Below are 21,411 nucleotides of genomic sequence, written 5' to 3'. Positions count from 1 at the left end.
AATTGTTAACCAGTACTCCTGTAAGAAACAAATTTGCTAACTAAAGTACATTTCTCTTTGTCTTTAGTCTTACAGTTTCCAGTCAAAACAATATTTTCCAAAGTTACTTAGGTCAGCTCCTTTTTTCCCACCTTGAAGTTTATAAGGTTAGATCACACATTATTTCTAATACAATTAGATACATTTGTCACAGTCTGCTTTCCATCCTGGGAATGATCCAACACCCTGGTTGATATTATAAAATTTGCATATATTAAAGCTCTCTGTGATGTAGTTTTAGGGGTTTTGACAAATGCCATGATTTCATTTTTAAGCAGATCATTGGCAGACTTCATAACTAGCAACATACGTGCAACAAACCTGGCAGCTGATCTTCACACAGGTTAAGAAACAATAACTTAGATAATCTTCTAAAAGCCTCCTCACCAGCATTCATTGAACCTTCATTTATCATCACTGGTTCCCAGAGATTGGTCATGTTCCAGGTAACGTCACTGATGGTTATCTCCAGGAGAGTCTTGAATGATTCTGAGAAAAAAAGCATCCCCACCACTCTGCACTGTCCATCATGGGTTGGAAAGAATGGGAAGGAAGGGACAACAGGGCAGAAGGCAGTACTTGAATCAGCCTCGAGACTGACCCACTAGAGCCTCCAGCCAGCAGTAATAACTCTAAGGCACAGATTTACAAATTGTGAGCCCCCAGACCAACAGTACTGGCATCACCTGGGAAATTGTTGGAAGTGCAAATTCTCAGGCTCCACCTATACTTACTGAATCAGAAACTCTGCAAATGGGGTCCACTAGTGTGTGTTACGAGTCCTTTGGGTGATTCTGTTGCACACTAGAGCTTAAGGATTTCTATTCTTAAGATTAACTAGCCATTTGCCAGTCAGAGCCTTACGGGCATAGTGAGGCTTCATCTTGACTTCTTGCTAAGGCTTTGGGGACACAGAACTGGTCAGCCAGGGACAGGCTGCAAGTGTAGCCGGATGGTTTAACCCTCTGGGTTTAACAGCCCTTTAAGGGCTGGTTTTCTTTTGGTTTTTTTGTTTGTTTTTAATTGTGATCCACCAGAGGATGGAAAATTTTGGGCTTGGATGTCTGGGGCAATATATTCTATCTCTTTGAGTTAGAAAAGTGGTCTTAATAATGATACTAGGGGAGGGGGAAGGGTAAGCTGTGACAAAGTGAGAGAGTGGCATGGACATATATACACTCCCAAACGTAAAATAGATAGCTAGTGGGAAGCAGCCGCATGGCACAGGGAGATCAGCTCGGTGGTTTGTGACCACCTAGAGGGGTGGGATAGGGAGGGTGGGAGGGAGGGAGATGCAAGAGGGAAGAGATATGGGAACATATGTATATGTATAACTGATTCACTTTGTTATAAAGCAGAAACTAACCATTGTAAAGCAATTATACTCCAATAAAGATGTTAAAAAAATAATGATACTAAAACTTTTTTATGCTTTAATTTTTTTGTAATTGCAAAATGAAGACCGAAATCACATCAAGACTTCATATATATATATATATTTTTTAGTGATGTCGGGTTTTAAAATTTTTTTTTACAATGGTTTGTTATTTCTAATGTGTATAATATCATGTTTGTTTATGTTTTAATAACCGTTTATACCTTAAGGAGGTACAAATTCCTGGCCTCCAGTATGAAGTTGTAGTAAGAAAAGTTGGGAGATATTTTCTGATCTAGGTAAACCTGTCATGCCTTTAAGTCCCATTCCTCACCTCCACCCCCAGGTATGTCTGTGACCTCAAGTACTGCTTCTCTTTTCATTATTCCTCTGTTCTAGCCATGCTGGCCTCCTCTTTGTGTCCCTTAGGGCCTTTGCACTTGCTGTTGTTTCTGATTGAAATACCCTTCCACCAGATACCTGCATACTAGCCCCCTCACTTCCTTCAAAAGTAGCATTCTCAAAGAGAACTTCTACTTCCCTATCTAAAATTTCACACACACACCACATTCCAAGCACAGAAACACTGTCACTCCCCATTGTTTATTTTTTCTCTCTGGAATTTACTATCTAACTATATATATACATATATATACGTATATATGTATATTTTTCCCCCTTCCTCTAGTAGAATGTAAGTTCAGCTGGCATAGATTTTTATCTGTTTTTTATACTGCCTGGAACAATACCTAACAAGTAGTATTTGTTGAATGAATAAATATCTCCAAACGTGCATTTGTGTGACTGACAGTAAGTAGGTGTACATGGTAACATTTTTGCTTTATCATTATTACCCAAACTGAGCTGAGAGGCAGCTTGTCTTTTATTCTTCTAAACTGCCTCTGTTCTAATTAAGAGGGATGGGGAAGGACAGTACCTAAGGAGATAAATATTGATTCTCTTTCTGTTTCCTCTTTAGACAGTAGAGCTCACTGCCAGTTAACTTTGTTGCTTTCTGTCTCAGCACCTGCCAGAAGGCAATGGGACAGGATGGTGTGAGATGGGGATTTATAGGTCACGTTAAACCAGTGGTTCTCTGGGGAAGATGAAAAAGTCGAGATGGATGGTGGTGATGGTGGCACAACAATGTGAATGTACTTAATGCCACAGCCCTGTACACTTAAAAATGGTTAGAATGGTAAATTTTGTGTTATATGTATTTTACCACAGTTTTTTTTTTTTTAAAAGAAACCCAAACACAGTGGTTCTCAAAGTGTAGTTTCAAACCAGCAGTAGCAGCTTCACCTAAGATCTTGTTAGAAATGCAAATTCCCAACCTTCAACCCAGAATTGTTGATTCCAAAACTGGAGGTAGGTGTGCCTAGTGATTTGCATTTTAACAAGCCATTCTGGTGGTTCTGATGCATACTGAAGTTTGAGAGTCACAGCATTGAACACTTGTTTTAATCCTTAGAGCTATGGAAAACTTTTGAAGAGGTTCATAGAATTTCTTCATGCCCTGATAACTGTATAAAATTACCTTGATCAGAAATACTGACCAAGGGGTAAAATTGAAGTGCTCTGGAAATGTTTTGAGGATTAGTGCTTTAAGTAATATTTCAAGAAACGAACTTAACGCTTAGAGTGCCTGCTGTGTTTCAAGCATCTTGCCAAATGCTCTCACACTTGTTTTCCATTTAACCCTCAAATCAGCCCTGGTGAAGTAAATACTACATTACCTATTATACATTTAAAACAAGCCGAGATCAGTTATAATTTATCTACTTTTCTTACAGTGTATACTTACTGTCACTAGGTGGCACTGGTGGTGTGGTTACTCAGACCCAGGCAAAGCTTTCTGGGACTACCTGCCTAGAAAACTGAAATAAATGAGGCCTTTTAAGAAAGAAATCAGACTGCAGACAACCACAAATCTTGATACAAGTAGAGGTTCTAACTTAAGGTATGTCAGAGTTTGGACCTCTGAAAATTCACTCCTATAAAAAGCAATGAAAACATTACTATAAAGTCTTAAAATCAACTTTTTCAGAACTCTAGGAAATAACCAGAGGCTTGTGACAGTCTGTGTGGCATTTGTCGAAGAAAATGACTTCATGGTAAGGGCAACAAGGCTAATGGAGTTTTAACTGATTCCTGTTTCCTCTTGGCTTCACAGTAGCCTTGAAAACTAATACCTCAAAATTGCAGTAGCTCTAAAAACCTAGCAGACACTGAAGAAGGCAGAATGGATTTGGAGCTCCCCCAAACCCCTAGCCCCAGAGGACTGTTACTATTTGGCCTGTGTGGCAGTTCCATGGAAATGCTCACTCACAGGGCTTGCCTTTTTTTTTTATTAACCTGACTCAGAGCTAATACAATTCGAACAGCTTCTTTCTCACCCACCCCAGAGCATGCCCCCAAATGCACACATATCCCTCCAGCAAAGGCAGGCAAACTTATTGGTGCAAGGCATTTAAGGAAGTCTCTGTCCAGTTATTAGTGGAATACTAAGCTAACATAGAACATAGACTTCTGTGGCAAAACACAACAAAGAATATTGGGGAATACAGAGCATTGGAAATAGAATTGAGAGTCTGGAAATAAACCCTCATATTTATGGACAAATGATTTTCTATATTGTGTCAAAACAATTCAACAGGGGAAAGAATAGTCTTTTCAACAAATGGTGCTGGGAGAATTGGATATCCATATGCAAAAAAATGAAGTTGGATTCCTTCCACACATAATATACCAATATTAACTGAAAATGGATGACAGATCTAAATGTTAAAGCTAAAACTGTAACGTTCTTAGAAGATAACATAGGAGTAAACCTTTGTAACCTTGTATATGACACCAAAAGCTCAAGCAACAGAAGAAAAAATGGATAAGCTGGACTTCATCAAAATTAAAAATTTATATATTTAAAGGACATCATCAGGGACTTCCCTAGTGGCACAGTGGTTAAGAATCCGCCTGCCAATGCAGGGGACATGGGTTCAAGCCCTGGTCCGGGGAGATCCCACATGCCACGGAGCAACTAAGCCCATGCACCACAACTACTGAGCCTTTGCTCTAGAGCCCGTGAGCCACAACTACTGAGCCTGCGTGCCGCAACTGCTGAAGCCCACACACCTAGAGCCCTTGCTTTGCAACAAGAGAAGCCACCACAACGAGAAGCCTGCACACCGCAATGAAGAGTAACCCCTGCTCGTCGCAACTAGGAAAGCCTGCACGCAGCAACGAAGACCCAACGCAGCCAAAAATAAAAAAATAAATTTATAAAAATAAATAAATAAAGGACATCATCAGGACTTCCCTGGTGGTCCAGTGGGTAAGAATCCACGCTCCCAGTGCAGGGGGCCCAGGTTCCATGCCTGGTCAGGGAACTAGATCCCACATGCATGCCACAACTAAGAAACCCACGTGCTGCAACTAAGCCCACGTGCTGCAACAAGAACCAGCACAGTCAAAAATAAATAAATAGGGCTTCCCTGGTGGCGCAGCGGTTGAGAGTCTGCTTGCTGATGCAGGGGACGTGGGTTCGTGCCCCAGTCTGGGAGGATCCCGCATGCTGCGGAGCGGCTGGGCCTGTGAGCCATGGCTGCTGAGCCTGGGCCTCCGGAGCCTATGCTCTACAGTGGGAGAGGCCACAGCAGTGAGAGGCCCACCTACCGCAAAAAAAATAAAAATAAAGGATGTCATCAACATCATGAAAAGACAACCTGCGAAGTGGAGAAAATATTTACAAATCGTACATCAGACAAGGAACTTGTATTTAGAATATATAAGAATGCTTATAACCCGATAACAAAAAGACAACCAAGTTAAGAAATGAACAAAGAAGCTGAATGAACATTTCTCCAGAGAAGATATGCAAAGAGCCAATAAACATGTGAAAATATCCTCATCCTCTTTACCCAGTAGGGAAATACAAATCAAGACTATGTTGGGAAGGAAGAAATTTTCCTCTACCCTTCTCGGTTCTTGTGGCTGGTCTAAGAATTAAGTTGACATGAGACATAATGAGTTGACATTAACTAACATGTATACATGAGAGAGACCCTGGAAAACTGAGTAATTTGCTGAAATGGCTGAAACCCTCACCTTAAATACCATCTTCAGGTAAAGACAAAGAGGATGTTGGAATTAGGGGTTTGAAACTTCAAAGGGGAGGAAGGCAATTGACATGGAGATGGAATAGCAAATGTTTGGTAAATAAATGTTTGCTGGGCCATGCAGAGACAATGGGAAACAGGGTGGACTCTGATGTCCAGGCTGTTTCCACCACCACACTTAGCCCATATTCTTTACAGATATCTCTGATGATAGCTCTCTTCCTGGAATAGACCCTCTATCTACATTTTTTTTAGGAAATTAGGGGAAGGCTAAAGTTTCTTCCTGAGTCTTCTGGGCCTTGATTGTTTTCAGCTAAAATAATCCACATGCCAAAGAAGACATTTTGGGGTGGCAAATTTCGCTTCTCTACGACCACAGTGAGCTACCATGTCACACCCACTAGGATGGCTTTTTAATTAACAACAACAAAAAAACAAGGCAGGATGTAGAGAGATTGGACCCCTCATACATTGCTGATGGAAATGTAAAATGTAAACACTTGGAAAAGAGTCTTGAAGTTTCTCAAACAAGTAATTCTGTGGAGTTGCCATATGACCCAGTACTTTCACCTCTTACTATATGCCCCAAAGAAATTAAAATAGATGTTTACTCAAAAGCTTGTACACAAATGTCCATATCAGCATTATTCATAATAACCAAAAAGTGAAAACCACTTAAATGTCCATCAACTGACTAATGTATAAACAAAATTTTGGATATCCATGAAATGGGATAAAATTTATCAGTTAAAAAAATCAAGTACTGAGTACTTCCCTGGTGGTCCAGTGGTTAAGAATTCGCCTTCTGATGCAAGGAATGCGGGTTCAATCCCTGGTCAGGGAACTAAGATCCCATGTGCCGTGGGGCAACTAAGCGCATGCCCCGCAACTACTGAGCCTGTGTGCTCTAGAGCCTGTGCGCCACAACTAGAGAGAAGCACGTGCGCCACAATGAAAGATACTGCATGCTGCAGTGAAGATCCCATGTGTGGCAACTAAGACCAGACACAGCCAAATAAATGAATAAATAAATAAATGAAATAAATAAATAAATATTTTCAAAAAATCAAGTACTGATAAATGCTACAACATGGACAAACTTTGAAAACATGCTAAGTGAAAGAAGCCAGTTAAAAAGGCCACATATTGTGTGATTTCATTTATATAATTAAATACTGTAGTAGTGATCAGTACATAACTTTGTGTATATAGAAAAAACTACTGAATTGTACACTTTATTTTTTATTTAGTATATATATTTAAAATTTTTTTACTTTATATTGGAGTCTAGTTGATTTACAATGTTGTGTTAGTTTCAGGTATACAACAAAATGATTCAGTTATACATACCTCTGTTCTTTATCAGATTTTTTTCCCATTTAGGTTATTATAGAATATTGAGGAGAGTTCCTTGTGCTATACAGCAGGTCCTTGTTGATTATCTATTTTATATATAGTAGTGTGTATATATTAATCCCAAACTCCTAATTTATCCCTCCCTTCCACCTTTCCCCTTTCGTAACCATAAGTTTGTTTTCCAAGTCTGTGATGCTATTCCTGTTTCGTAAATAAGTTCGTTTGTATCATTTCTTTATGTTCCACATCTAAGTGATATCATATGATATTTGTCTTTCTCTGTCTGACTTACTTCACATAGTATGATAATCTTCAGGTCCAGCCATGTTGTAGCAAACGGCATTATTTCATTTTTTTTTTTATGGCTAGTATTCCATCGTGTATATATACCACTTCTTATTTTTTTTTTTTTTTGCGGTACGCGGGCCTCTCACTATTGTGGCCTCTCCTGGTGCGGAGCACAGGCTCCGGACGCGCAGGCTCAGTGGCCATAGCTTACCGGCCCAGCCGCTCCGTGACACGTGGGATCTTCCCGGACCGGGGCACAAACCCGTGTCCCCTGCATTGGCAGGCGGACTGTCAACCACAGAGCCACCAGGGAAGCCCTACTACTTCTTCTTTATCCATTCATCTATCATTGGACATTTAGGTTGCTTCCATGTGTTGGCTATTGTAAATGGTGCTGCATTGAACATTGGGATGCATGTATCTTTTCAAATTGTGGTTTTTCTCTGTATATGCCCAGAAGTGGGATATGTGGATCACACAGTAGCTCAAGTTTTACTTTTTAAAGGAAACTCCATACCTTTCTCCATAGTGGCTGTACCAATTTACATTCCCACCAACAGTGTAGGAGGCTTCCCTTTTCTCCACACCCTCTCCAGCATTTATTGTTTGTAGACTTTTTGATGATGGCCATTCTGACTGGTGTGAGGTGATACCTCACTGGAGTTTGGATTTGCATTTCTCTAATAATTAGCGATGTTGAGCATCTTTTTATGTGCTTTTTGGCCATCTGTATGTCTTCTTGGAGAAATGTCTATTTAGGTCTTGTGCCCAGTTTTTGATTGGGTTGTTTGTTTTTCTGGTACAGTAAGTCCCCTACATACGAAATTTCAAGTTGCAAGCTTTCGAAGATACAAATGTGCATTCGCATGTACAGTCACGTAAGTTAGTTCATGTGTCTGGCGTTCATTGTCACGTGCATGCATCCGGTACAAGTGGTTGTGCTTTTATGTACTGTACAGTACTATACAGAGTACAGTAGTACAGTATCTTTATTTCAAGCTAGATCTGCAAGAGAATGACTTCATTGAACTCCTTGCTATGCAACACGAGGAGCTTACTAATGAAGACCTGATGGAATTGGAGGCTGAGAGAAAGTACGAAGAGAGACAAGAGGAAGAAGAAGTAACTGAAGAACTGAAGAGATTTATGATGCAGGAAATGACAAGGGGATTTTCTTTATTTGAGGAGGCACAGGACCCGAACGTAGAATGGTACAGAAAGGTTGCAGCAGCTGTTCAGAATGCAGTCCAGTGCTACTGTGTCATCTATGACAAGAAAAGAAGAGCTACTACCCAGACATCGCTGGATTGTTTTTTCAAGAGGGTAGATAGAATTGAATCCAGCAAGGAACCAGAACCTGTGCCATCAATGTCAGGCATGAGTGAAATTGCAGCTTGCCCTCCATCTCCTATTGCTCACGATCCTTCAGCTCTACCATTTCCCACCTCCTCTCCCTCCTCTAGTCAGTAAGTCTTCTTGCCTTTTCTCTTGATGCCAGCCCGTGTATGCCAGCTGTTGTACTGTACTACTCTACTTTTCAAGGTACGGTACTGTGACATTAAAAATGATTTCATTATTTTTTGTGTTTGTTTTTATGTATTATTTGTATGAAAAGTATTATAAACCTTTTACAGTACAGTACTATATAGCCAATTGTGTTAGTTGGGTATCTAGGCTAACTTTGTTGGACTTACAAACAAATTGGACTTACGAATGCACTCTTGGAATGGAACTCGTTCGTATGTAGGGAACTTACATTGAGCTGCATGAGCTATTTGTATATTTTGGAGGTAGCTGCATGAGCTATTTGTATATTTTGGAGATTAATCCCTTGTCGGTTGCATTGTTTGCAGATATTTTCTCCCGTTCTGTGGGTTGTCTTTTTATTTTGCTTATGGTTTCCTTTGCTGTGCAAAGCTTATAAGTTTAATTAGGTCCCATTTGTTTATTATTATTATGATTTTTTAAACAAAATGTTGGGGGTAGGAGTTTATTAATTATTTATTTTTGCTGTGTTGGGTCTTCGTTTCTGTGCGGGGGCCACTCTTCATGTCTGTGCGCAGGCCTTTCACTATCGTGGCTTCTCTTGTTGAGGAGCACGGTCTCCAGACGCGCAGGCTCAGTAGTTGTGGCTCATGGGCCTAGTTGCTCCGTGGCATGTGGGATCTTCCCAGACCAGGGCTCGAACCCGTGTCCCCTGCATTAACAGGCAGATTCTCAACCACTGCGCCACCAGGGAAGCCCTATTATTGTTTTTATTTTCATTACTCTAGGAGGTGAATCCAAAAAGGTATTACTGCGATTTATGTCAAAGAGTGTTCTGCCTATGTTTTCTTCTAAGAGTTCTATAGTATCCAGTTTTACATTTAGGTCTTTAATCTATTTTGAGTTTATTTTTGTATATGGTGTTAGGGAATGTTCTAATTTCATTCTTTTACATGTAACTGTCCCAGCACCACTTATTGAAGAGACTGTCTTTTCTCCGTTGTATATTCTTGCCTTCTCTGTCATAGATTAATTGACCATAGGTGCATGGGTTTATTTCTGGGCTTTCTGTCCTGTTCCTTGATCTATATTTCTGTTTTTATGCCAGTACCATATTGTTTTAATTACTGTAACTTTGTAGTATAGTCTGAAGTCAAGGAACCTGATTCCTCCAGCTCCATTTTTCTTTCTTAAGATTGCTTTGGCTATTTGGGGTCTTTTGTGTTTCCATACAAATTAAAAATTTTTTTGTTCTAGTTCTGTGAAAAGTGACACTGGTCATTTGAAACAGATTGCACTGAATCTTTAGATTGCCTTGGATACGATAGACATTTTGACAACGTTGATTCTTCCAATCCAAGAACATGGTATATCTTTCCATCTGTTCGTGTCATCTTTGATTTTTTTCAAGGGTGCCTTATAATTTTTGGAGTATAGGTCTTTTGTCTCCTTAGGTAGGTTTATTCCTAGGTATTTTATTCTTTCTGATGCAGTGGTAAATGAGATTGTTTCCTTAATTTCTCTTTCATTGTTAGTCTATAGAAATGCAGCAGATTTATGCGTATTAATTTTGTATCCTGCAACTTTACCAAATTCATTGATGAGCTCTAGTAGTTTTCTGGTAGCATCTTTAGGATTTTCTGTGTATAGTATCTTATCATCTGCAAACAGTGACAATTTTATTTCTTCCTTCCAATTTGGATTCCTTTTATTTCTTTTTCTTCTCTGATTGCTGTGGCTAGGACTTCCAAAACTATGTTGAATAAAAGTGGCTAGAGTGGACATCCTTGCCTTGTTCCTGATCTTAGAGGGAATGCCTGCAGCTTTTCATTGTTGGGTATGATGTTTGCTGTGGGTTTGTCGTATATGGCCTTTATTATGTTGAGGTAGGTTCCCTCTATCCCCACTTTCTGGAGAGTTTTTATCGTAAACTGGTGTTGAATTTTGTTGAAAGCTTTTTCTGCATCTATAGAGATGATCATATGGTTTTTATTCTTCGGTTTGTTAATGTCGTGTATCACACTGGTTGATTTGTGGATATTGAAAAATGCTTGCATCCCAGGGATAAATCCCATTTGAACATGGCATATGATCCTTTTAATGTATTGTTGGATTTGGTTTGATGGTATTTTGTTGAGGATTTTTGCATGTATGTTCATCAGGGATATTGGCCTGTAATTTTCTTTTTTGTGTGATATCTTTGTCTGTTTTTGGTATCAGGGTGATGGTGGCCTTATAGAATGAGTTTGGGAGTGTTCCTGCCTCTGCAATTTTTTGGAACAGTTTCAGAAGAATAGGTGTTAACTCTTCTCTAAATGTTTGATAGAATTCGCCTGTGAAGCCATCTGGTCCTGGACTTTTCGTTTGTTGGAATTTTTAAATCACAGTTTCAATTTCAGTACTTGTGATTGGTCTGTTCATATTTTCTATTTCTTCCTGGTTTAGTCTTAGGAGACTGTACTTTCTAAGAATTTGTCCATTTCTTCTAGGTTGTCCATTTTATTGGCATATAGTTGCTTGTAGTAGTCTCTTATGATCCTTTGTATTTCTGTGGATTCAGTAGTAACTTCTCCTTTTTCATTTCTAATTTTATTAATTTGAGCCCTCTCCTTTTTTTTCTTGGTGAGTCTGGCTAAAGGTTTATCAATTTTGTTTATCTTTTCAAAGAATCAGCTTTTAGTTTCATTGATCTTTGCTATTGTTTTTTTGATTCTATTTCATTTGTTTCTGCTCTGATCTTAATGATTTCTTTCTGTCTACTAACTTTGGGCTTTGTTTGGTCTTCTTTCTGTAGTTGCTCTACGTGTAAGTTTAGGCTGTTTATTTGAGATCTTTCTTGTTTCCTAAGGAAAGCTTATATTGCTATAAACTTCCCTCTTAGAACTGCTTTTGCTGAATCCCATAGGTTTTGAATTGTTGTGTTTTCATTTTCATTTGTCTCTAGGTATTTTTTGATTTCCTCTTTGATTTCTTCAGTGATCCATTAGTTGTTTAGTAGCATATTGTTTAACCTTCATGTGTTTGTGTTTTTTTGCAGTTTTTTTCTTGTAGTTGATTTCTAGTCTCATAGTGTTGTGGTTGGAAAAGATGCTTGATATGATTTCAGTTTTCTTAAATTTACTGAGGCTTGCATTGTGGCCCAACATGTGATCTATCCTGGAGAATGTTTCATGTCCACTTGAGAAGAGTGTGTATTCTGCTGGCTTCAGATGGAATGCTCTATATGTAACAAGTAATTCCATTTGGTCTAATGTGTCATTTAAGATCTGTTTCCTTATTGATTTTCTGTCTGGATGATCTGTCCAGTGATGTAAGTGGGGTGTTAAAGTCCCTTACTGTTATTGTGTTACTGTTGATTTCTCCTTTTATATCTGTTAATATTCACCTTGTATATTAAGGTACTTCTATGTTGTGTGCATATATATTTACAATTGTTATATCTTCTTCTTGGATTGATCCCTTGATTATTATATAGTGTCCTTCTTTGTCTCTTGTAACAGTCTTTATTTTAAAGTCTATTCTGTCTGATATGAATATTGCTACTCCAGCTTTCTTTTGATTTGCATGGAATACCTTTTTCCATCCCCTCACTTTCAGTATATATGTGTCCCTAGATCTGAAGTGGTCTCTTGTAGACAGCATATATACAGGTCTTGTTTTTGTATCCATTCAGCCAGTCTATGTCTTTTGTTTGGATCATTTAATTTGTTTACATTTAAGATAATTGTCAATATATATGTTCTTATTGCCATTTTGTAAATTGTTTTGGGTTTGTTTTTGTAGGTGTTTTCTCTTCCCTTTCTCTTTTGTTCTGTTCTCTAGTGATTTGATGACTAATGTTAGTGTTGTGTTTGGATTCCTTTTCTTTTTTGTCTGTATCTATTGTAGATTTTCAGTTTGCAGTTACCATGAGGTTTTGATGTAGCAGTCTCTCTCTCTCTCCCTCTGCCCTCCTCTATCTCTCTCTCTCTATATATACATATATATATATATATATATACATATATATATACACACACACACACACACACACACACACCCATATATATATATATATATGATTGTTTTAAGTTGCTGGTCTCTGAATTTCAAATGCATTTCCAATATCCTGCATTTTTTGTACTCTCCTCTTCTATCAATTGTTGGGTTTTGTTTTTGTTTTTTGCGGTATGCGGGCCTCTCACTGCTGTGGCCTCTCCTGTTGCGGAGCACAGGCTCCGGACGCGCAGGCTCAGCGGCCATGGCTCACGGGCCCAGCCGCTCCGCGGCATGTGGGATCTTCCCGGACTGGGGCAAGAACCCGTGTCCCCTGCATCAGCAGGCAGACTCTCAACCACTGAGCCACCAGGGAAGCCCCGATTGTTGGTTTTGATATCATATTTGTGTGTGGATGATTTCTTACCTTTACTGTATGTTTGCCTCTACTGGTGAGGTTTCCCATTGGTAATTTTCTTGCTACTAGATGTGGGCTTTTCTGCGGAGAAGTTCCTTTAGCATTTGTCATAAAGCTGGTCTGTTGGTGCTGAATTCTTTTAGATTTTGCTTGTCTGTAAAGCTTTTGATTTCTCCATCAAATCTGAATGAGAGCCTTGATAGGTAGATTATTCTTGGTTGTAGGTTTTTTCCCTTTCGTCACCTTAAATATATCATCACTCCCTTCTGGCCTGCAGAGTTTCTGCTGAAAAATCAGTTGATAACCTTACAGGAGTTCCCTTGTATATTATTTGTTGCCTTTCCCTCGTTGCTTTTAATATTTTCTCTTTGTCTTTAATTTTTGTCAGTTTGCTTACTATGTTTCTCAGCATGTTTCTCCTTGGGTTTAATCCTGTATGGGATTCTCTGCACTTACTGGACTTCGATGACTGTTTCCTTTCCCATGTTAGGGAATTTTTCAGCTATTATCTCTTCAAATATTTTCTCAGGCCCTTTCTCTCTTCTTCTTGGACTCCTATAATGCAAATGTTGGTGCGTTAAATGTTGTCCCAGAGGTCTCTTAAACTGTCCTCATTTCTTTTCATTGTTTTTTTCTTTATTCTGTTCTGCAGCAGTGATTTCCACATTTCTGTCTTCCAGCTCACTTATCCGTTCTTCTGCCTCATTTATTCTGCTATTGATTTCTTTTAGTGTATTTTTCATTTCAGTTATTGTATTGTTCATCTCTGTTTGTTCTTTGTATCTTCTAACTCTTTGTCAAACATCTCTTATATCTTCTCAGTCTGTGCTCCATTCTTTTTCTGAGATCTTGGATCATCTTTGATATTACTACCCTGAATTCTTTTTCTGGAAGGTTGCCTATCTCCACTTAATTTCATTGTTTTTCTGGGGTTTTATCTTGTTCCTTCATCTGGAATATACTCCTTTCTTGTCTCATTTTATCTAACTTTCTGTGATTGCGGTTTCCACAGGCTGCAGGGTTGTACTTCCTCTTGCTTCTGGTGTCTGCCCCTGGTGGGTGAGGCTGGTCTAAGAGGCTTGTGCAGGCTTTCTGGTGGGAGGGACTGATGCCTGCCTACTGGTGGGTGGAGCTGAGTCTTGTCCCTTGTTGGGCAGGCCTGTGTCAGGAGGTGTGTTTAGAGGTGGCCATGGGCTCAGGAAGATTTTAGGCAGCCTGTCTACCAATGGTTGGGGCTGTGTTCTCACCCTGTTAGTTGTTTGGCCCAAGGCATCCCAGCACTTGCACCTACCGACTGTTGGGTTGGGCCAGGTTTGTTGTCTAAATGGTGACCTCCAGGAGAGCTCACACTAATGAGTACTCCCTGGTATCTCTGCCACCAGTGTCCTTATCCCCACAGTAAGCCACAGCTGCCCCCCACCTCCACAGGAGACCCTCTAAGACCAGCAGGTAGGTCTGGACCAGGCTCCTATGAAGTTACTGCCTTTTCCTGGGTCCTGGTGTGCACGAGACCTGTGTGCATCCTCTAAGAGTGGCATTTCTGTTTCCACCAGTCCTGTGGAGTTCCTGCGATCAAGCCCTGCTGGCCTTCAAAGCCAAATGCTCTAGGGGCTCCTCCTTCCGATGCCAGATCCCCAGGCTGGGGAGCCTGGCCCAGGGCTCAGAACTGTCACTCCTGAGGGAGAACCTCTGCGTTATAATTATTTTCCAGTTTGTGGGTAACCCACCCAGTGGGTATTGGATATGATTGTATTGCAGATGCATTCCTCCTACCATCTTGTGGAGCTTCTTCTTTGTCTTTGGATGTAGAATATCTTTTTTGGTAGTTTCCAGTCTTTTTCGTTGATGGTTGTTCAGCATTTATTTGTGATTTTAGTGTTTTTGTGAGAGGAGGTAAGCTCAATTCCTACTCTGCCGCCATGTCTCCAATCCTCCTTTACTTTCAAACTGAGAGTTGTGGTGGATGAGCTTTTTGCCTTCCCCAGATGGTTGAAGCTTACAATTTTTGTTTTTGGAAACCCTACCGCCTCCTCATTTCTATTATTATTTTTGCAAGAAAGGTATAAAGAGAGTTGGAGTGGAGGTGAGATTTGTGATTGAGAAAGCCCTGGACTCCCTTCTCCATCTTTCACCTCTTTCTCTCTGATTGGTTCCCGTCCAGCAGCAGATTGAAGCAGGAAATGATTCTGAATTTTACACTTTAAAAGGATGAATTTTTGATGTGGAATTATGTATCAATAAGTGTTGTTTTAAACATCTTTAGACATGTATAAACATATGCCTATGAGAAGTCCACAGTGATATCTTTTAGATTGCTATGTTTAAAAGTTTTCTTAACAGCAAGAGAAAAAAAAAGCAAGGGAATTATGTTTCTCACCAACTATGGGAGGTCCAGTGCTATAATCACATTTTACTCTTCGTTGCTCTCTTGCATCTCCTTATTGCTTCAAACTCTGAAGGTACAATGACACTCAATTAGGAGTTTGGAATTTCAAACGTACACACTGTCCACTAACAAATAGATTTTAAAAACTGCTTGAATTCTTCTGTGATTTTTTTTTTTTTTTTGCGGTACGCGGGCCTCTCACTGTTGTGGCCTCTCCTGTTGCGGAGCACAGGCTCCGGATGCGCAGGCTCAGCGGCCATGGCTTACGGGCCCAGCCGCTCCGCGGCATGTGGGATCTTCCCGGACCGGGGCACGAACCCGCGTCCCCTGCATCGGCAGGCGGACTCTCAACCACTGCGCCACCAGGGAAGCCTTCCTGTGATGTTTTAAGCACAAAGCTGTGAGGGCACACTCTTGTCGCATTAAAGGCAAGTCTTGGGCATGTTTTTCTTTGTCACCCAGAGCATCATGGAGGGTCAGGACCCTGGTCAGATTTATCATTGGTGCCTTTCCAGCTTTCTTTTCTGTTTCATTCTACTGCAGTGCCCCCTTTCTTCCATGTCCTAGGACCTTAGGGCTCTTTTGTGATCTTCTGACTGAATCCTATACCAGTCCTGCTCTCTCTTATACCACGACACCCCCATACTTAGAATTATCCCGTTTTACCCTCATCAGAACTGTTTATGGCTGTCTCTGCTTTGAATTCTGATTAATTATTGACATTAAAAATGTTCATGCTAACGCTGAAGGTGAAAATTTCTAAGTTCTTAAGCATGCATTCGTTTTAAGAAGGAATGTGTTTCTTAGGTTTGTTCACTGAAAAGGTCTGGAAACAGTGACAAACTCAGTAACAATGAACCTCCCTCAGGCATCTCTAAGAACATTTTCTACTTAAAGGAACCAGAGCACTTTGGAGGAATGTCTGATTCCAAATCTGGGGCAGGAAGCATTTAAAATGAGTACAGAACATGTTAAAAAGTAAGGCAGCTATAAATGATTACTGGGTGCATGTTGAAAGGACCCAGGAGCCAATTAGAAAGGTCCCCAGTGACTAAAGATAGGAACATCTGGGCATTAAAAAGAAAAATAACTGGAATGGACTGGAGCACATCACATGTGTTAAATGCAAGAGTTCCTTATGTTACTTATAAACAAAAGGTTACCTGTGGAGGTTGCAAGGAAACCAATTCATTGATTTGAAAACTGGCAAATAAAGGGAAAGAATCAAGCATTTATTCTACATTTCTTATATGACTTTTACCTCAGGATAACCAAATAAGTAAAATAGAAAAAAATACTACCATCTTGCAACCCCTAATGAAACAGTCACCAATGTCTGCATAAAACATTAGATGAAAGGTGATGGAGAACTTTATAAGGATGAGTCACACTGATAGTATCTACTGCTCAATCTTAATATCACAAAAAGACAAAATCGATGTATACCTTAGGATGTCATACGGTAGGGTGTACACAGTACCGCCTATGACATTTTCTTGCTAAAAATTCTAACCTGAATCTGATGAAACCTCAAAAATCTGTTTACAAGAAATAGGGGAATTAGAAGAATATGTTAAATAACACCATGGGGAGGCAATCAGCAAAACCTAAAGCGAGGGAAATTCGAACTAATGATCTAGTTTCTTCAACAAATAAATGACAAGAAAAAAAGGAGGGAGAGACCTATACGGCATGCATCAACCGTATTCAGTGTGTGCACCTATTTAGAATAAATCCACTGTAAAAAAAATTGTGAGTCCGTTGGAGAATTGAATCATAATGTCATTTGATCATAATGTGCTGATATCAAAGGAATATTTTTTAGTTATGTTAATGGTATTCTGGATATGATTTTGAAGTTATTATTGTTTTGAGATAAGTACTGAAGTGTTTATCGATGAACTAATAGGTTGTTGGGGATTTGCTTTAAAATAATCCGGTTGGTGGGAGGGAGTGGGTGGGATTCAGACGACACAATATTGGCCATGTATTGATAATTGCTGAAACTGGGTGGTGAATACATAGTGATTTGTAATACTATTCTCTATAGGTGCTTAGAGTTTAGACTTTAAAAATTAACTGCATACATATACTGTATATGATAACATAGTTTTATACATTTGTATGTATATAAATATACATATAGTTTTTAAATTATACATAAATTGTGACTGTATCTAAAGTTGATTTCTAATTGGAGAATTATGTCTTGGAAGGAACAAGGCTTTCTAAAGAGCCCCTTGCTGGCCATTGCAGCCCCCTACCCAGAGTTTATCAGAACAGTATTGGCAACTTGGCATCTTGTTTTAGCACTTCTGGGAGGTTGCTGATCTTTACCTCAATGGCCAAGGGTCATAATCCATAATATTCCCACCAGAATCATTATTGTTATGATAAGACACGTGAGAAGTGCTTTTATAAAACTTACAGCTGATAAAATGTTTATGTTGTAAATTCGTAATTTCCTAGTCAGCAAAACATGCATATTTTAAGATAGCACTAAGCATAGCCCCTTAAATATAGTACATGTATCTTACATATAGAGTAGGATATTCATTTTTAAGTGAGTTAATCTTTATAAATGAAATTGTGTCTTGCAGGTATTTCTCATTTTGAGACATCGATTTCCTTTCTCTGAAACATTTTTCTCTCTTTTCTAGGAAGTTATTTTAGGTTCTGTGAAAGAGATGCTGTCTCATCTTTAAGGCCTACCAGAAACTCTGATTTGAAGAGAATAAATGGATTTTGCAACAAACCCCAGGAAAGTCCAAAGCCTCCAACCCGTAAGTTTTTATTAGTCTTTCCAGTTATGGACTAGGCAGCTCCCAAAGACTAGAATAACTTGGAATCAAAAGAACCTAGGGGCTTCCCTCGTGGCACAGTGGTTAAGAATCCACCTGCCAATGCAGGGGACACGGGTTCGAGCCCTGGTCTGGGAAGATCCCACATGCTGCAGAGCAACTAAGCCCGTGCGCCACAACTGCTGAAGCCCGCGTGCCTAGAGCCTGTGCTCCACAACAAGAGAACCCACCGCAATAAGAAGCCCGTGCACCACAACGAAGAGTAGCCCCCGCTCGCCACAACTACAGAAAGCCCTCTCACAGAAATGAAGACCCAACACAGCCAAAAATAAATAAATAAATTTATTAAAGAAAAGAAAAAAAGAACCTAAAAGAGAGGTGGTCACAGGGGTCCCTATATCATACCCTATCATGTAGTTCAGGCCTCCCAAATTGTGCTTATATTAGCTGTGCTTACATGTGGCAGTGATTTCTTCATTTTTCTCGTTTGTCATTTTCATCTCTTGCCTCAGGGATTTGACTGGAGCTTTTTATAGGACTATAGATGCACCAAAGTAAATAGTGGTCTAGAAATCATCTTTTAAGGAACCTCAAAGATGAACCAAATCAAAAAATGATGTTTTGGGTAAAATATAATTAGGGCTACGCACTGGCTTGTACATTGACTTTAGCCATGTTTAGTCCTATCCCTAACTCCAAACCCTGTCATTGTCACCACTGTGGAAGAAGGAGCATAATATATAAACTGTAGGGTCCCAGGAACTATTTGCTTGTTGCTTCTTCATGGCAGTGCACTAGGGCTAGGCAGGTATTGGTGAGTGGAAAAGAATTATTCTCAAAGAATATTTATCAAGAGCTTCAGAATGTTTATACCCTTTGACTTGGTATTTCACTTCTGGAAATCTATCCTAAGGAATAATCCCTATATGTGGAAAAAGCTTTGAATGTAAAGATGTTCCTATTTATATATATATATATATATATATGGAAAATGAGAAATTAGTCTAAATGTTAAGTAATCTGGGAATGATTAATTATATATGTTAGATCTACTTGATGAGGTTTTGCAGCTGTTGGAAATAGGGCTTATAAATACTGCATACTGGCATGGAGAGTGTTTGTCATCATGTTAATGAACAAAGCAGGATACAAAATTTTATATTGTGCGTAAGCACAAGCATGGTACATATAGAAATTACATATATATACATATGTATGGGGATAAGACTTAGGAAACACACCAAAATAAAAATATAGTGATCATGCTATGACAGGAGAATTAGGGGTGGTTTTTAAATTTTTCTTTTTTCACATCTATACTTTCTGAATTGTCTTTAATGAGTATATAGTACATAAAATGGAAAAAAATTTTAAAAAACTCTAGAGAAAGTTGTGCCAAGCACTGGAATGGTTAAAAGATAAAATCACAGCAGTTCTATTTCTGTACTTCTAAACCTCTTTTCTTGACTTCGGTTCTTTATGGATGTTTTTCCAAGTGACCTTCCTGTTCCTTTTGCTGTTGCCTTCTGGTTAAGTGAAAGGTGCGGCTTAAGCAAAGGTGATGTGTATGTAGTCAAGGAGATGGTCTGTCTGCAAGAGAGATGTAGGCATTATATGGAAGTTGGATGAGATTATCTCCAAGGTCCTTTCTAACCCTGACATTCTGTGATTCCCTAGCTTTTTCTGCTCCTTGCCTTCAGTGACTTCCCCTTCCTTTGAAAGGCTCTCTTATAGTCTATGGTTCTACCTTTCTTGTTCATTTTCATCTTTGGCTGCTCTGTTTTCCTCTGCTGCCTCTTTCCTGTCTCCTTTCTGGGTCATGCCCCAAGGCTCAGCCCCTGGTCTTCTGTGTTTCTCTGTCATCCTCACTGGTTCTCCCTTTGCACTAGTGGTTATCTCCACTCCCAACTTATTAATGAAACCTACTCAGATGGCATGAATTTAGAGTCAGTAGATCTAAAATGGCATTCATGCTTTTTCCTCTCCTGACTGGTTCTTTTCACAATCTCCTTATTTTGGTTAACAATACTGTTATTGTCTTACTCATCCAAGTTTTAGGTTCTTCATGAATCCTTCTTTGTCTTCATCTCCAAATTCTTTCAGTCATCATCATATTGACTTTGTTGTCTCTCTTCCTGCTGTTATAACTCTAGTTCTGACTATATCACCTCACCCTTGTATTGTACTACCTTGTATTATAATCTTCTGTTTGGACTTGTTGCCCACTCTGTCCTATCCTTTTGCTTTCCATCCATTATGCAGATTAAATTTTCTAGAATGTTAACTTCTTCCTTGCTTCAAAATGTACAGTAGTTCTTGAATCAGGTCTAAAAAGCTTAGCCTGCCATTCAAGTTCTTTTATAATCTGATTTTACCTACAAACTTTTTTTTTAATTCTACTGAAGTCAAACAGGCTCCTCACTGTTCTTTTTTTAGTTCATCCTTCTCACCTTTATAACTTTGTTCATGGTGTTCTTTCAGCTTTCAATGGCTATGGCTTATATTGGGAAATAATGCTTTTATTTTACTTCAGTCCTCACAGAATTTTTGAATCTCATTTAAGAAATGAGCAACCTAAGAAATTCCATCCAAACAAAGCTCTAATTAGCTTGAGATTTCTCAATGATTCTGTTTAGCAAATAGCTAAAAAGCACAAATAGCATTTTAATGTTGCTAAATTTGAGAGTCAGTCTCATATAAGTAAGATATCTTCTCTTGTTTTCCTCATAGACACTTACAGCCACAGAGTGCCATTGCATAAGCCTACGGATTGGGAGAAGAAGATCCTAATATGGTCAGGTCGCTTCAAAAAGGAAGATGAAATCCCAGAGACTGTCTCGTGAGTGCTGAATTTAGGGTTGTAAGCAGCTTTTATTTTTCAGTAGTCTATTTTAAAGGAAAAGCAGTTCCTCTGAGTCTGACTACTTAAAACCTTTCAACCAAATTTTAAAACAGTTTCCACTTCTCTAAATGTTTCCTCTTTGGCAAGTACCTGGAATAATAACAGTGCTGGAAAATCTATGTGTTATCATTGATACCTTATGTAGTGACTAGTGAAGAGCTGTTAGATACTCTGAAGTCAGCTGATTTGATATCCTCTCCTAGCTACAGAAAGTGACTAAATTAGTTTTTCTTTCTTACATTTCATTGTTAGTGTATAGAAATGCAAC

At 39.2% G+C, this 21,411-nt stretch overlaps 1 protein-coding gene across 1 annotated transcript in view; it reads left to right on the top strand.

Moving 5' to 3' along the window:
* FAM162A (family with sequence similarity 162 member A) overlaps nt 1–21,411 on the top strand; it is a 36,167-nt gene that overhangs the window by 8,965 nt on the left and 5,791 nt on the right. Inside the window, exons 2-3 of the mRNA XM_019922369.3 lie at nt 18,101–18,223; nt 20,972–21,080. Of these exons, the coding sequence (XP_019777928.1) occupies nt 18,101–18,223; nt 20,972–21,080 (232 nt within the window). The remainder of the gene's footprint in view (nt 1–18,100; nt 18,224–20,971; nt 21,081–21,411) is intronic.

This window comes from Tursiops truncatus, chromosome 4, assembly GCF_011762595.2.
Source record: "Tursiops truncatus isolate mTurTru1 chromosome 4, mTurTru1.mat.Y, whole genome shotgun sequence".
NCBI classification, from domain to species: domain Eukaryota; kingdom Metazoa; phylum Chordata; class Mammalia; order Artiodactyla; family Delphinidae; genus Tursiops; species Tursiops truncatus.
Note: the sequence above shows the minus strand (reverse complement) of the source record. Positions and strands in the feature narration are given on the sequence as shown.